Source organism: Achroia grisella, unplaced genomic scaffold, assembly GCF_030625045.1.
Source record: "Achroia grisella isolate CSIRO2021 unplaced genomic scaffold, CSIRO_AGI_Agris_v1 utg808, whole genome shotgun sequence".
NCBI classification, from domain to species: Eukaryota; Metazoa; Arthropoda; class Insecta; order Lepidoptera; family Pyralidae; genus Achroia; species Achroia grisella.
The window spans coordinates 1,056,729-1,070,481 of record NW_026713029.1 but is presented as its reverse complement, the minus strand read 5'-3'; the positions used below and the strand labels follow the sequence as shown (position 1 = coordinate 1,070,481).

General features: G+C 34.6%; 1 protein-coding gene across 2 annotated transcripts; it reads right to left on the bottom strand.

Moving 5' to 3' along the window:
• Positions 1-287: 287 nt before the first annotated feature.
• LOC131851796 (G1/S-specific cyclin-E) lies at positions 288-13,540 on the bottom strand. 2 transcript variants are annotated; one of them, XM_059202348.1, is made up of 9 exons: positions 13,448-13,540; positions 12,623-12,675; positions 12,476-12,539; positions 12,125-12,405; positions 11,579-11,780; positions 6,455-6,566; positions 3,857-4,288; positions 2,933-3,138; positions 288-1,701 (listed from the first exon to the last, which is right to left on the bottom strand). In XM_059202348.1, the coding sequence occupies exons 2-9, from the start codon at positions 12,634-12,636 to the stop codon at positions 1,507-1,509; spliced, it is 1,506 nt and encodes a 501-aa protein (XP_059058331.1). In that variant the 5' UTR covers positions 12,637-12,675; positions 13,448-13,540; the 3' UTR covers positions 288-1,506. The 2 variants fall into 2 exon arrangements, with proteins under 2 accessions (XP_059058331.1, XP_059058330.1); XM_059202347.1 differs by lacking the exon at positions 13,448-13,540 and adding an exon at positions 12,748-12,775.
• Positions 13,541-13,753: the final 213 nt, after the last annotated feature.

Below are 13,753 nucleotides of genomic sequence, written 5' to 3'. Positions count from 1 at the left end.
TTATCTAAACGTCTAATTTACATTAAGATAGTTCCACGTGTAAATTTTTAAATTCTTCCAGTTTAAAATTAAAAATTTATGAAAGTGAGATACAGTGGTGGTTTGACCAAAAACGAAAATAAATGCACCATGTTAGTTCCTGGTCAATATCCTAGAATGTATATAGTCCTTTGACGATAGCTAGCAATAAACTTGATGTATCAGTCTATAAATTACACTAAATTAATTAAAAATTTGTGAGATTTGCATTATAAGTTAAACAGCCAATCTTTTTTTCTTTCTTTTAAAGTATAAAGTATAGACTGATGTATTTTATACTATATATACATATACAGAGAATATAGTAGGCACAGGATGACAATGGTTTCTGTCAAGAAAATTAATTGTCTACGAGTTCTGAGTTAGTTGTGAAGTGAATGCCGTGACGGAAACCAGGTAGCCCCCACAAAACTGAACCATTATCACTAAGAAACAAAGTAATAATTTGAATACAAATTTTGAACATTCATATTAAATTATGTGACCGTACAATTGTAGAATCCTTTCAAACATTATCAATTTTCCACATTGCTTCTGTGACAAAATCTTAACATCATGAATACTATCATTAGCTTTCAGTTTTACCTTTTATGAGTAACCCTGACACAAGATTTTGTTATGCAGTTATAAAACTAAAAATTTTGCGCCTTTTTGTAAAAGTAACTAATATTGATATACACTTGCATTCCCAAGTTTCATGTATATTATGCATGCTATCCTATTATAAAAGTTTTACTAAACCGGTTATAGTAATTGTCTATTGTAATGTGGTGTTTATAAATTGTGTACAACATTGTATGTACATAAATAACTTTACAGGATGCATCGAAGAGAGTATGACAAATAAAAACTGATCATATTAATAAAATAACAACATATGTCGTTGAAACATTTAAAATAATTATATGCGTACGATTTTACATAAAATTATATGTAATATTTTAAAACTTTTCACCAATTTTAAAGTGCAACAAAAGTTCAAAAATTTGATAGTCTGGTGTGAATACACCACATATTTCAGTCATTTCTTCGTAGCTTGAAAGCACTTCGAATTGACGGTAGATTTGATATATCATAAGAGTCTAATTTGATTTGTTAGTAAAATGTTCAATTTTATTGTTTTATTTCTTTTGTTGACTCTGAAGAGTAATTTCATGTTTTCTTCTTAGTAAGTGCTCCGAACTCACGATAGATTTGACATATCAAAAGAGTCTGTAATAGACCTACATGAATAAAGATATGTTATAAGTAAGAAGCTCAATTCTATAAGAGCCATTCTAAAGATTTGATTACTGTGAAATATTAAAAATTGCACAAGTATATATCATAAATTGTGGTAAATACTACTTACTACAGACCTGCTTTATTTGTTATATTCTTTTCAATTACCCCGTAGGATCACTGTACAATCTTGTACAAGATCATAACAATACTAACAATAAATAGAGTCCTTAATGTAAACCACAATCATTCTACCTCTGAATCTACATCCGGTACAGACTGATGCCTCGTGGACGGCGTCTTAGTGGACGGTGTTTTGGGACTCTTCTGGTCGGACTGCGGGGGCGTAGGTGGGAACACGTGCTCTGTGTCTTGTGATGTTGATGCACCGGTGTCGGCTTGTGTTGAAGATTGTTCAAGAAGTTGCTGGTACACCTTGTCCTGTTGACAGTACAATTAGATTTTTTGATGCTTGATAATGGAATGTTGTATTCATCTGCGCTGTCTCACCAGCCTATACTCTGGCGAGACACTACTGGAGGATATGATGAAATCTGATGACTAAGGTCGTGATTGTATCGTGGCTAATTTGCTAGGAATTAACTAAAATGGACTCTAGGGATAGCCGCGTGGAGTTTAATCCTAAAAATAGTTGTTAGGCTTGATATACAAATCGGCATAGTTTATACGCGTTGTAGCTGCCCAAATATTTTAATTAGCGATTGAATATCAACAAATATGAAGCGACAGGGTCAGAAGGAACTTTGCAGGTTCTTAACACTTATTGTTGATATGCATTCCTCCAAAAGTAGTTATAATGCATTCAAAGTAAATTAGGATTACAAGATTGGATTCAGTAATACAATCGGATTGTAATTGAATTGTATTTCCCAACCTAGAATTATAATATGGGACAAAAGTTTCAACACGTAAACTCGCATTTTCTATATTTATACTCATTTGTTTACTTTCGATTAAGATTTCAATAATCAGTTACAAATGATATATTGTAATATAATAATATGACAATGGTGAAATAGAAAGTTATATTGAATCTTTTAATTGCGGATTCCATTCCCACATCATTCAATCATTTTAAATAACAGTTCTAGAAAGTTATATGACATCTATGATCGATGTAGCATATCTACATATAGCATCTAGAAAGCATTGGAGCTATCCGATGCTTTCTAATTAACACTGTTAGAGTTCCTAAGTTAGGTTAAGCTGTACATATTGTACCTTGTAGTTTAGATAAGTAAAATCTACGTAAATTTTCTGTCCTTAAGGCTTAAAACCAGTAGCCCGGGGACTGTTGCCCCTGGAGAAGTAGTTCTCATGTCTCTGATTTTGTAATTTTATTGCCAAAATTGCATCTTATAAGCAAAATACAAGGACTAAAATAGAAAATAATTTAATCAAATAATCTTAAATTTGAGTACTTTTGAATAGTTATAATTATCTTTTTTTAATCTACCGCTCATTAGGAAAGCTGTGTCATTATAGAAGAACGAGCAAGAAACATACGTGTTGGTCTTAGGCTCTTAGCGTGTACCAGACGACACGTCTCAGATGTTGTAAATTCATTGGCTTATTGCATCCTACAACCGAACTGGTCTCTGGCTCACTGGTCGTCTCCGACTGTATGCGGGTGTGTGGCGGCGGTACTCACGAACATGTCGAGGGTGACGTTGTGCGACTGGATGCGGTGGCTCTCGTCCAGGTTGAGGTCGGGACAGATGAGGTGGAGGCCGGCGGCGCGCTGCACGAACTCCCCGTCGCCGCCGCGCACCACCCGCACGCTGCCCGCGCCGCGCACGCTCGCCGCGAACGGCGACAGCCACCGCCAGCACGCCGACACCGCCTCCCACGCGTACCCTGCCCACCAAACACAGAACCAAATATAAAACCAGCCTTGACCAGCACGCAGATACCGCCTATGACGCGTACCCTACGTAAACACCACATCCCCACGTCACATACAATTCTCCTCCGATCGATACCCCATCCAATTCAAACAAGGATTGGTAATACGATGGCCTGAGCCGAGGCCTGAATCCCTAGCAGTACCCTCGGAATAAAGTTGTACCCGTCAGTCTATCTATGTAGTCCTTCCGCGGGTTTGAAGTGCCATCTGCACTAGTTCCCTATCGTCCGGTGAAGCTGTAAAGGCCAGATGCGACCAACAGCATTAGAGTAGGCCGGAAAAAACCCCCCACTACCCTCATTTCCAATACATACTCATCTTACCAGCAAAGATAGGCATATATTTTAAAATGTGAAAAATATTTTCAAACATTTCATTGCAATTTGAAATATAACTTCTACTACTCTTTCATATGTAATATTTTGAAGTGAAAGGAGTTTTTTTTTAAGTAGAAGAAATGTAGCTTAATCAAAGCTATACAACAATATATATAATAAATGTAAGCAATTCACAACTAGCTCTTTCCTGCGGCGCTGCAGGCGTCTTGAATATAATATATGTACCTCTAATTTGAATCAGTACCATAGCTTTTACGTGAATTAGTAAGAAATATCTAAGTTTATTCCAAGTTCATAACATTAGTACAATTAAAAAAAACTATTTACTCACCTGACACCCTAATAGCTAGTTCCTTACTGAACGCGTGCGCTATAGCGGCCGCAGCCACTATACTGTACGGGAACATATTAACATCTACATGCAACACTGCCAAGTCTATCAACTGTCCACATATCACAAACTCGAGCGATGAGTACTGAGGGAACACGAACGTGTACCCTCTCAAGGCGTTAGCACCGATGTCACTTTCACCGACCAGCCGCCTCTTGGCACTGCGGCCTTCGCTTGCCAACTGCATGTATATATTTAGCCAGCTGTTTATCGTGATGGGAGTGATACTCCACGATAATATCTTGAGGATTAGGAGCTCTTCTAGTAGAATCTCCTCGGTGGTGCACGCGCCATCTGTCACGTAGGCGAACTCGCCTATCTTCGGTGGGTATACTTCTTCTACTTTCGCAGCAATAAATAAGCATGTTATACCTGAAATACGTATATATTTAAATATATCTGTAATGGTAAACAAGCTGACGACTCGCCACATGGTAGGTAGTAACCGTTTCGTAGCAAGGTAGTGACGGTCTCGGTAGTCTAGCTGTTTTAGCACATATCTTTACTTCTTATGGGCGCAGATTCAATTCCACGGTTCAAACATTTGTATACATGAGTATATGTATCATAGAATTTCCCAGACCAATACAAACAGTATTGGTCTAGGTGTTTCAATATAAATATTTACAAAAAAGTCAATTTATATTAGGTACTAGACAAACCCAAAACACAATCTCTGCTTAGCTTGGGACTAGATGGCGCTAAGTAAATTGGTCAGGGTTTTATATTAATATTATATGTGTACATGAACAGCACATCGGCCATCACATCATCATATAACGTCAATGGATCCTTTTAAACGTTGCCATTCCCTGAGATTAAGGATTCAAAGCTCGCCTACCCTATAATTTACTGCCTATTTTTAACTTTCAACGAAATACATAAACAATCTGCTCGTAGGCTGTAATATGTGAAACAGGGCACACAAACGACTTTATACGGAGTTTACCTTTGTTATTAAAAAGTAATTAATTTTGAATTAAAATTACCTAGGTCATCACCGAAAGTGTACACATAATGCGAAATATCTAATATAAATAAACATCGTGACAGTAGATTTATATATATTTAACAATAATACGATAATATAACAAAACTTATTATCAACTTAAAGATTTGTACGCTTGATATCAGCTGATTTTGCAAGGGCCCCGTTTCTCACCAATATCATATATGTAATGTTACCAAAATCTTTTACAAATAAAATTATTATTAATAATAATAGTAGAAAATATTTACTCAAAGCTACGAAGCAATCTGAAAGCAATGTTATAGTATGTTGACTAATAAAAATACTATCTCCAAGTTATCTCAGGTATCTAACAATTTTAGTAATCATCATTTAAGAAATGAACTTTAAAAACAAGTTAATATACTATAAAATAAGCTTAGCAATTTGATATTGTTTGCATTTAATCGATTTGCGGTGAACGTGAGTAAATATACAGCTATGTTCCCCAATGGCCAATGAATGGTAGGAACGATTTACTCATCAGTAGGTAATTGCGTATTACAACATTAATATCTAATAGATGTATTTACTACAGAAAACAATATGTAGTCGCCGGATCTACGAGGAAGTCGATATTTATAAAGTGCCATACTCAAACGTAAGTTACGATACGATAATGACTAATAATTACGGCTGCTTGATAAACTTAGTAACTGTATAAGAATGGTTACAATCTCTGTATATATAGGCTAATATATTTTATCATATAAACTAATGTTGTAACACAATTTTGATTTATTTGTACATTCATAAAATTCGTGACCGAATTAATTTTATTTTATATTTTTATTCCGACAGCCTCTTTAGCCGATTGACTTCCGATGGTCGAGGGTTCGATTCCTCGCATGGCGCAAACATTTGTATTCACGAGTATAATTGTTTGTATTGATCTGAATGTTTTTTATTAGGTATGTATTTACATCAGGTCGAGTACCCATAACACAACCTCTGCTTACAGTAGGTCTAGATGGTGTTGTGTTATGCATATACCCATATCTATATACCTCTGCGCTGTCACGTTGCAACCTGTATTGCTCATTAATATCATACCCATATTATTATTAATTTTAACAATTTTATTAATTTATTATATCAATCACGCCACTACTCTTTTCAATAGCAGTGCAGTATGTAGCATTGAGATAGATTTAAAATGCTACTTACGTATAATGTTAAATATTATGATCTCTACAATTTTCTGGTTGAACTGCATAAGTTCTATATTAGAACGTGTATATAAAACTACACTAGCAGGCTCCACCTAGATACGGCTGGGCAGGGAGAGAAACACGAGCGGTGAAGGTTAGCGTTGACGTACGGTCAGAAGAACCGGGAAATGCTCGGAGTTTCCCTCTCTACCACACGATGGACCTGGCATCTGCACGGTTAATCCATGGAATGCTAAGAGGTTCGTCTCTCAATAGTTAGTGTGTTAAATCATATAAGTGTAGTATATATTCACTTTTGTATTTCTATATTAGTATTTTATTTAGTGAAATATTTTATTAGTGAATTATGATACATACCTATGAGCTGCAACCGGCCCTTCTGGACATCCACTGTGTTGCTGAGGTACCTGTCAATATAATCCACCGTCAGGTGGAACGATTCTCTGTGTAGTTTGTATACCTCGCAAACCTTAAAAAAAAATGTTTTGAAATTAAATACACTGTGACTTAAAATATCATATACCTATACCTACTTGTCAAAAAAATATACCTACATATATATTAATACGTGAAACAAAAATTTAGTAGTCCTTACGAAATTAGCAAGGACGATGAGTAAGAAATTTCGCATACTTATAGTTTATATAGAGCAGGAGAACAGAATGCTACTTTAATTCAATTATGCATAAAAAATACTTTAAATCAATAAAAAAAACATTACACACTACAGTTATACATATTATTTGACACGCACAAGCATATACAGTCTTTTCTTTATTGTTAAAGTCCACTTGAGAATAGAATAATATTGTTTGTCTAGTCTTACTGAATGTTAAATTAATTATGATCAATTTCGACCACTGGGCGACAACTAGTATTAATAATTAGATGATTCGTTTACTAGAAATTTTAGTGGACTGCGACGACCTATGGTAAGCTCTTATCTTCTCGTCGCCATTTTAATGAACATCGTAAAATGGCATTTAATTGTAAATTTCAGTCACTAAAATCTAGAATTTTTATTTTGAGTATGTAAAACATGGAAGAGGTCGAGAAGAGAATGGCGGAAGAGAAGGTAATCCCTTCTCTTCTCGGCCTCTTTCGTCCATTCTACTCTAATCCACTCTACTCCATTCAGTTCCATTTTAGCCCGTTCAATCCCATTCCACATTAATTTTTTCATAAAATTAATGTGGAAATTATTAAATTGACAGTAACAGTTTGTAGAAAGAAAAGCTGGCTACGTCTTTTGGTAATTTTTTTCGTTCCTAAGAAATTTTCTTAGAACTTCAAAATATAAAAACCAACTAATTTGTTTTTACTACATGATTTAGTATTTGATATACCTAAGTAAAAGCCGATTGTATAACAGCTTGTTTTGAGTTATTTAGCTCATAGTAAAAGTGCATATAGGCATGCTTAAGTTTCCTTATATGGTGATGAAAATGTAATTATTTTAATAAATTACATGTTATGGGAAAATATGTAGCAATTTCTATAGATAGATTATAAAATCAATAGTAGATCGAAACAATACGGTATGAAAGGGACAACAATAGTTATACATAGATAGTGAATAATCTGTAATATTGTAAAGCAGTTTTTTAGTTAAGAATCGAGTTTAATCATTGACGACTGCAAAAAGAATAACAAAAATAGAACATAAAAATTTCGATTGAAAAGGGAGTTTGCATCTCAAAGTCCCGTTTTCAACCTAAATTCTCTCTCTCTCTGTAAAATACTTTAATACCTCTATATTATTTATAATTTACAAAGACGAGACAGATCTATGAGCTGATTGTGATTGCACAAAGCTCTAACGGTCCGTCAGACTAAAGTCGCATACGTCAGGCAGAAGTTGGCCTTTAGCCGCTCCATAAGTCCTTCCGTGGGTTTGGAGTGCCATCTGCACTTCGTCCCTATTGTTGTGAAGTATATATATTTATAGTTATTGTGCGGTGAAATTGTAAAGGCCAGCTGCGGTCAACAGCATTAGAATAGTTCGGAAAAAATGTGAATGTCATGAAATGTCATGAGGTGTGAAGTCAGCTTATTATTTTTTTTATATAGAATAGGGGAAAACGAGGTTGCGGATCACCTGATAGTAAGTGACTACCGCCGCCCATGAGCATCAGCAAAACATTGTAAATGCTTTGCCGGCCTTTTAAAACGGAATAAGCTCTTTTGTTGAAGGTTTCAATATCGTATCGGTTTGGAAATATCATTTTGCTGTGATTCCACAATGTAATTGTGCGTATTCATTAACAGGACTAAGAATATAACGTCTTTATATGACGACTGTGAGAAGTAACCTCGTGAGTTGCCATTCCGGAGGGAAAAGATGTTATGCCAGTAATTTCACCCTTCATCTGAAACTCAGCTTACAGTACAAGCTATTTGTTGGCCATAATAGTATACTACTAAATTATTACTTTACCGTTTATTCAGATAATAATAATATATACATATATATTTATATCTGCTTGCTAGCAACGCAAGATGCTTGTTGGCCTTAATATTCTACTATATTACTACCTCACCGTTACACAGTAATAATATATTATAAATTCTAGAAATCATTCCGAACTGACTGGTAGATTTGACATATAAGAGTCTGTAATAGACCTACATGAATAAAGATATTTTGAATTGGAATTTGAATTTGTATATTTTTTATAAAACCTTGAATTATATTAAACCTTTTAAAGATTTTGTTGCATTTTATCATGCGGGTCTCGTAGGTCGTACCCGCATTTCTTATGCACAAATTCAATTCAACACAAAAGATGATAAAGAACATAACTAAGAACAGGTAGTGAGCCGGTATCGCCCGTCGCCATTGTTGCGATAAAGCTTTCAATTTTAAACACGTAAACTTACTTCATTGGCCTGCATTAATTAATTCATGGTATAAGTAAACTAGAACAAATGGATACTTATTCTTTATCAATAACATTCCTTTAATTTTATTAATGGGTTTCTCTCCAAGATTGGGTGACAAGGGAAAGAAAGAAGTTTAATAGTACAGGGTGAAGTGCCCAAATAGCTAGCAATGTAAAATAAAATACAACTTTTTTTCAATTTATGAATGTAACGTACATTCATAATAGGTAAAAAATTATGACTGATTCAGCCGTTAAACAGAGGTATTTACTACTACTGACTGGTTGGATGAACAAAGTTTATCTATTATAAAGTATAGAGTAGGCATTATTTGGCAAACCTTTTTTAATACAACCATGAAGAGATAAAGTAGACTTTTATGTTTTGGTTTGAAATTAATGCAGAGGTGCTAGAATTATGATGCTATCCAAAGATAAGTGAACACTACAACTAATGAAAATCGGTAACGCGAGAATGAGGATTTTTGATGAGCCGTTCTCCCATTTTCTTACGTAGTAGTCAGGGGCGAACTAGGCAACATAGGCAAGTGCCTAGGGCCCGCAATTTTTAAAACTAACAAACGCCAAGTTAGTTTTGACTGAAAAGGAGGTTTGGAATAACAATGGTGTCCAACCCGCTTTAGCCTTGGTACCAGGAAGTGTTCGATAATACTGACAATAGTGCTGCTATTTATTATAGTTGCTGTATTTCAAGATGGCGACTTTAGACAGTGTCCTCCAGAGAACCAAAGGGTTATATTCAATTTTACTTGCTTTATAACTATCTACTAAACTAAGTAAACTGGACTATAACGGCTCTTAATGGATGCTGTAGATCGTAGTAGGTAGTTCAGCAGTTCTACGGTTTCCGTAGAGCCACGTTTATCATTCAACGGTTTGTCAACAGATTTTTTCAATAAATCTACGATAATGTGATTTTTTTAATAGCAGTCTGTGTATGCTGGCTTTCAATTATTTTCTATTGGGGTTGAAAACAAAACTTTGCTTGATTATCATAATAATAGCAGATGTTTAGAAAATCTTCGAAATGAGACAAGGTTCTGTCAGCATTTGTATGAACAAGTGCACGCTAATACATAGTACGTGCGAAATGCAAGAATACATACATCAATACATACAAGGTTGTATATATAATTAGAGACCAAAACTTTAATTTAGATGTTATTGTTTTAGAACATACATATAAGCTAACACGTTTCAAAGATTTTCAATTGAAATATATTCTATACAAAACACTAATTAAAAAATATGAATACTTTCTATTAACAAAGTGTAACTTAAAAGTCATGACTAATACTGCGATGTACAGCGTAAGATATGGACGGGGACAAAAAAAGGTGTAAGACGTCTTTCAATTAAGTAATTATGCTTCATTTAGATTTTGGAATTGCATTTAAATAATGAGGTAATGTTTACAAAACGCATATTTAAAGTCGCATTTAATTCGTTTTAGTCTGGGGGCCGGTGTGGGGTACCGATATTGTGAAGGCGTGAATAAAAAGCTGTCTGCACTAATGACATCCTAAAAATAACGCTCAAGTGAGATTCTGGCATTTATAACATCTGTCTAGATGTGCCTAGTATCGTTTTATAGCACGTAGGTAAATAACAAATATCTACGTCCACGATCAGAACAATTATTGCAATTCAAGTTTTTAGTTACATCTTAAGATTACTTATTCTTCTTTCCATAGTATAAAATGAAGTCGCTTCCGCTGATCGTTCGTTTATATCTCTGCAACTATGCAACGAATTTTAATGCCTTTTTTAGCAATAGTGTGGAAAGGGGAAAGTTTGTAGGTACAATACATGTACCGTGCGAAGCTGGGGCGGGTAACTAGTATGGTATAAAATAATTCTATTAAAACATCAGTACATTATTATTAGAATAAGAGCAGTATATGTAACATGTAGATATAGGTCATAAGTTCTTTAACGGAATGATATTTAAATTTATGACGTTACAGCGTAAACGCATCTTCAGGTCTAGAAAAAGGTTATCTTCAAACCTAACTTCTTGTGTAGGTATACATTACACATTTCGTCGTCTATTATAGGAAAAACTTATATTGAAAGACCAAATAATTAAGGCACGATAGTGTATAAACGCGTTGGTTCTGGTGGGGTCAGTGACACATTGCAAAAAAGAGGTCACTGATCTCAATATTACATCACTAACTTTTCTACATGTAAAGTCGCCGTCTGAGAACAGTGTTGTTTTATCCTGATAGTCCTTAGCATATTTTATATATGGTGTACCTAAACCACTCACCTTTTGATAGTTCACTGTTTCACTGTATTGCAGCATGGAAAGATAGTAAATTACTTTAAACATTAAGCATGATATTTTACTAACAATTAACTTTAGAAATTAGTAATTTAAATATGTAAATTTCATAATTAGCTAATTTTCTATAATTTAGATTACTTTATAGTTATTTAAAGTATATTTTAGAAATTTATGAAGAATAATGGATACCCCACTAACTATAATTATGGTTTAAAGCTTAAGTCAATATATGCTATGATGTTACACATTTCTTAATAAACTATATTGATAATAATGTCAGAATATTACCTCATTGAGCCAATCCAGCAGGATAGCTCTCATCCGGAGCTGAAGATTGGGATGATTGTCAAACATGTTGATATTCTTCTTGCGGCTGGATTTGGCATCACACTCACACATACTGTTCCACACATCCTGAGGATCTGCCCAGGAGAGCACTGGCAGGGGACATTTCCGTTTTGGAAGTGTGGGACAATCTGATTTACTTGTGCTGCAATAATGTAGATATGCTCTGTATAGTAAGATGAGATAGACAACTACACATAATACATCATTAAATATCAAAATTTATACCATTATATGTGGTTGACATATCATGATTTAGACATCTCATAAACATTTATAATATCATTCTTATCATAATTTTTTTGAACTTCCCAATGTCCTTGTATACATCATAAATATTGCAGGGTTTTAAATTAACATAACAAACAATTATATCAGAAATATAATTAGCTACAAACATAATTTTATTTGGATAGATTTTAGCTTGTACAACTGTGCATGAGAGCATTCTCATGCTTGCAGTTCTGTCTGGGTATCATATTAACTCACCTGGGCCTTTTATTTGAATGTGGAGTTGATTCGCCCCTGGCCACATTCTCTAGAGGACTCAGTACACAATTTGGCAAATCTGATATGCTTGGTGGACTTAAAAAACTATCAGCATTGTAGTCTATGTCTGTAAACACACTCCTTGGCTGATCAGCATTGTCATATTGTGAGCCCTCATCATCACTAGAACAAGACGACTCCACAACCACATTGTGTGTTGGTTGATCCTGTAGTTTCTCATTGAGTCTCGGTGATATCTTCACCGGAGGCATGTTTTCCACCTACAACACAGATCAGTCTTTAACTAAGTGGTTGCACACAAATACAGTACAAACAAGGAGTACTACAGACCTCATCATCAGTAGAATTTCTTTTCCGTTTTAAATTCATGCGTTTTTCAGTGTCATCAAGTGAACTGTAAAACAAGTGTAAGTGTAAAGTAAACAGAACATCAAGGTCGACGTTTAAAGCGTGTCTGAAGGAACACTTGTTACATACCCATTTTGTGCCATTATGGGCTAAGGCAACAGCTGGCACACTATCCCCAACGTCTGAAACATAATACTGATTACTTATATGTGCTTTCATAGGCCATAAGAGTTACCAAAATAAGGATTAATGACCTAAAATTACCGCATGTCATGTTCAAATTGCAAATAGGGTTATGTCATTTGACAACCTTATTGAGGCCAAATTTCTAATGTTAACGTATAAATTTAACCATCTATCTTCCAGTGAGATATAACTGACGCGTATAAATAACAAAAACATGAAATATTCATGGTAACAGAGGCTCAAATGAGTGTATATTTCTCAGCGTGCCCCCTGCTGATTGGCGGGAGAAAACATTTCAGAGGGCATATTTGGGTGGTAAATGAATGTTAATATAAGCATTTTAGTGTTTTATTTTCACTATATAGTATTAGGAGTAATATTATATCATATTTATTTAAAAAGAATGCAGTCAGCTGTTGAAAAAAATGCCACGAATTCGTCTCAATCGCGCGCGAAATCCTCCGTCAGCGCCATTAGACACGTCGCTGGCTTGGGTTTCTCGGGCCATCCACTTATGGAAATTGATAAAAATAGTACTCAGGTGACATGATATATCAGATCATACAATATATCAAAGAAATAATGCTATATAAACCCGATTTTCATGATCTTTAACGACATAACCGGCGCCAATGTAATCGGCTTGGCTTATCACCTACACAATTTTTATAACCTACTAGCAAGTAAAGATTAACATTACTGTTTAAGAAGAATATTCAATAAGATTCTCTACATATCAAGGGATTCGAAATTAGATTAAACATATACCTGGTCATTCACAAATTATTTCAAAATTCACAAAACAAATTTTCTAATATACTAGGTATGGATGATCACACCAAATGCACAATTGTACAATATTTTTCTCACGTTTAAAGTTTATCACACTAAATATGATTAAAAAATGATACACTTAGACTTTTTCCTCAAATTTATGGTCTATATTTCAGGATTTCACGGCTCGATAACGACCGGCTTTCCGCGCGAAAATGTCGCGGTAAAACTTGGGATACTCTGCAAGGAGACAAACAACTAACTTCGTGTTTGTTTCTACTGAAACTTTACGTCATTTCG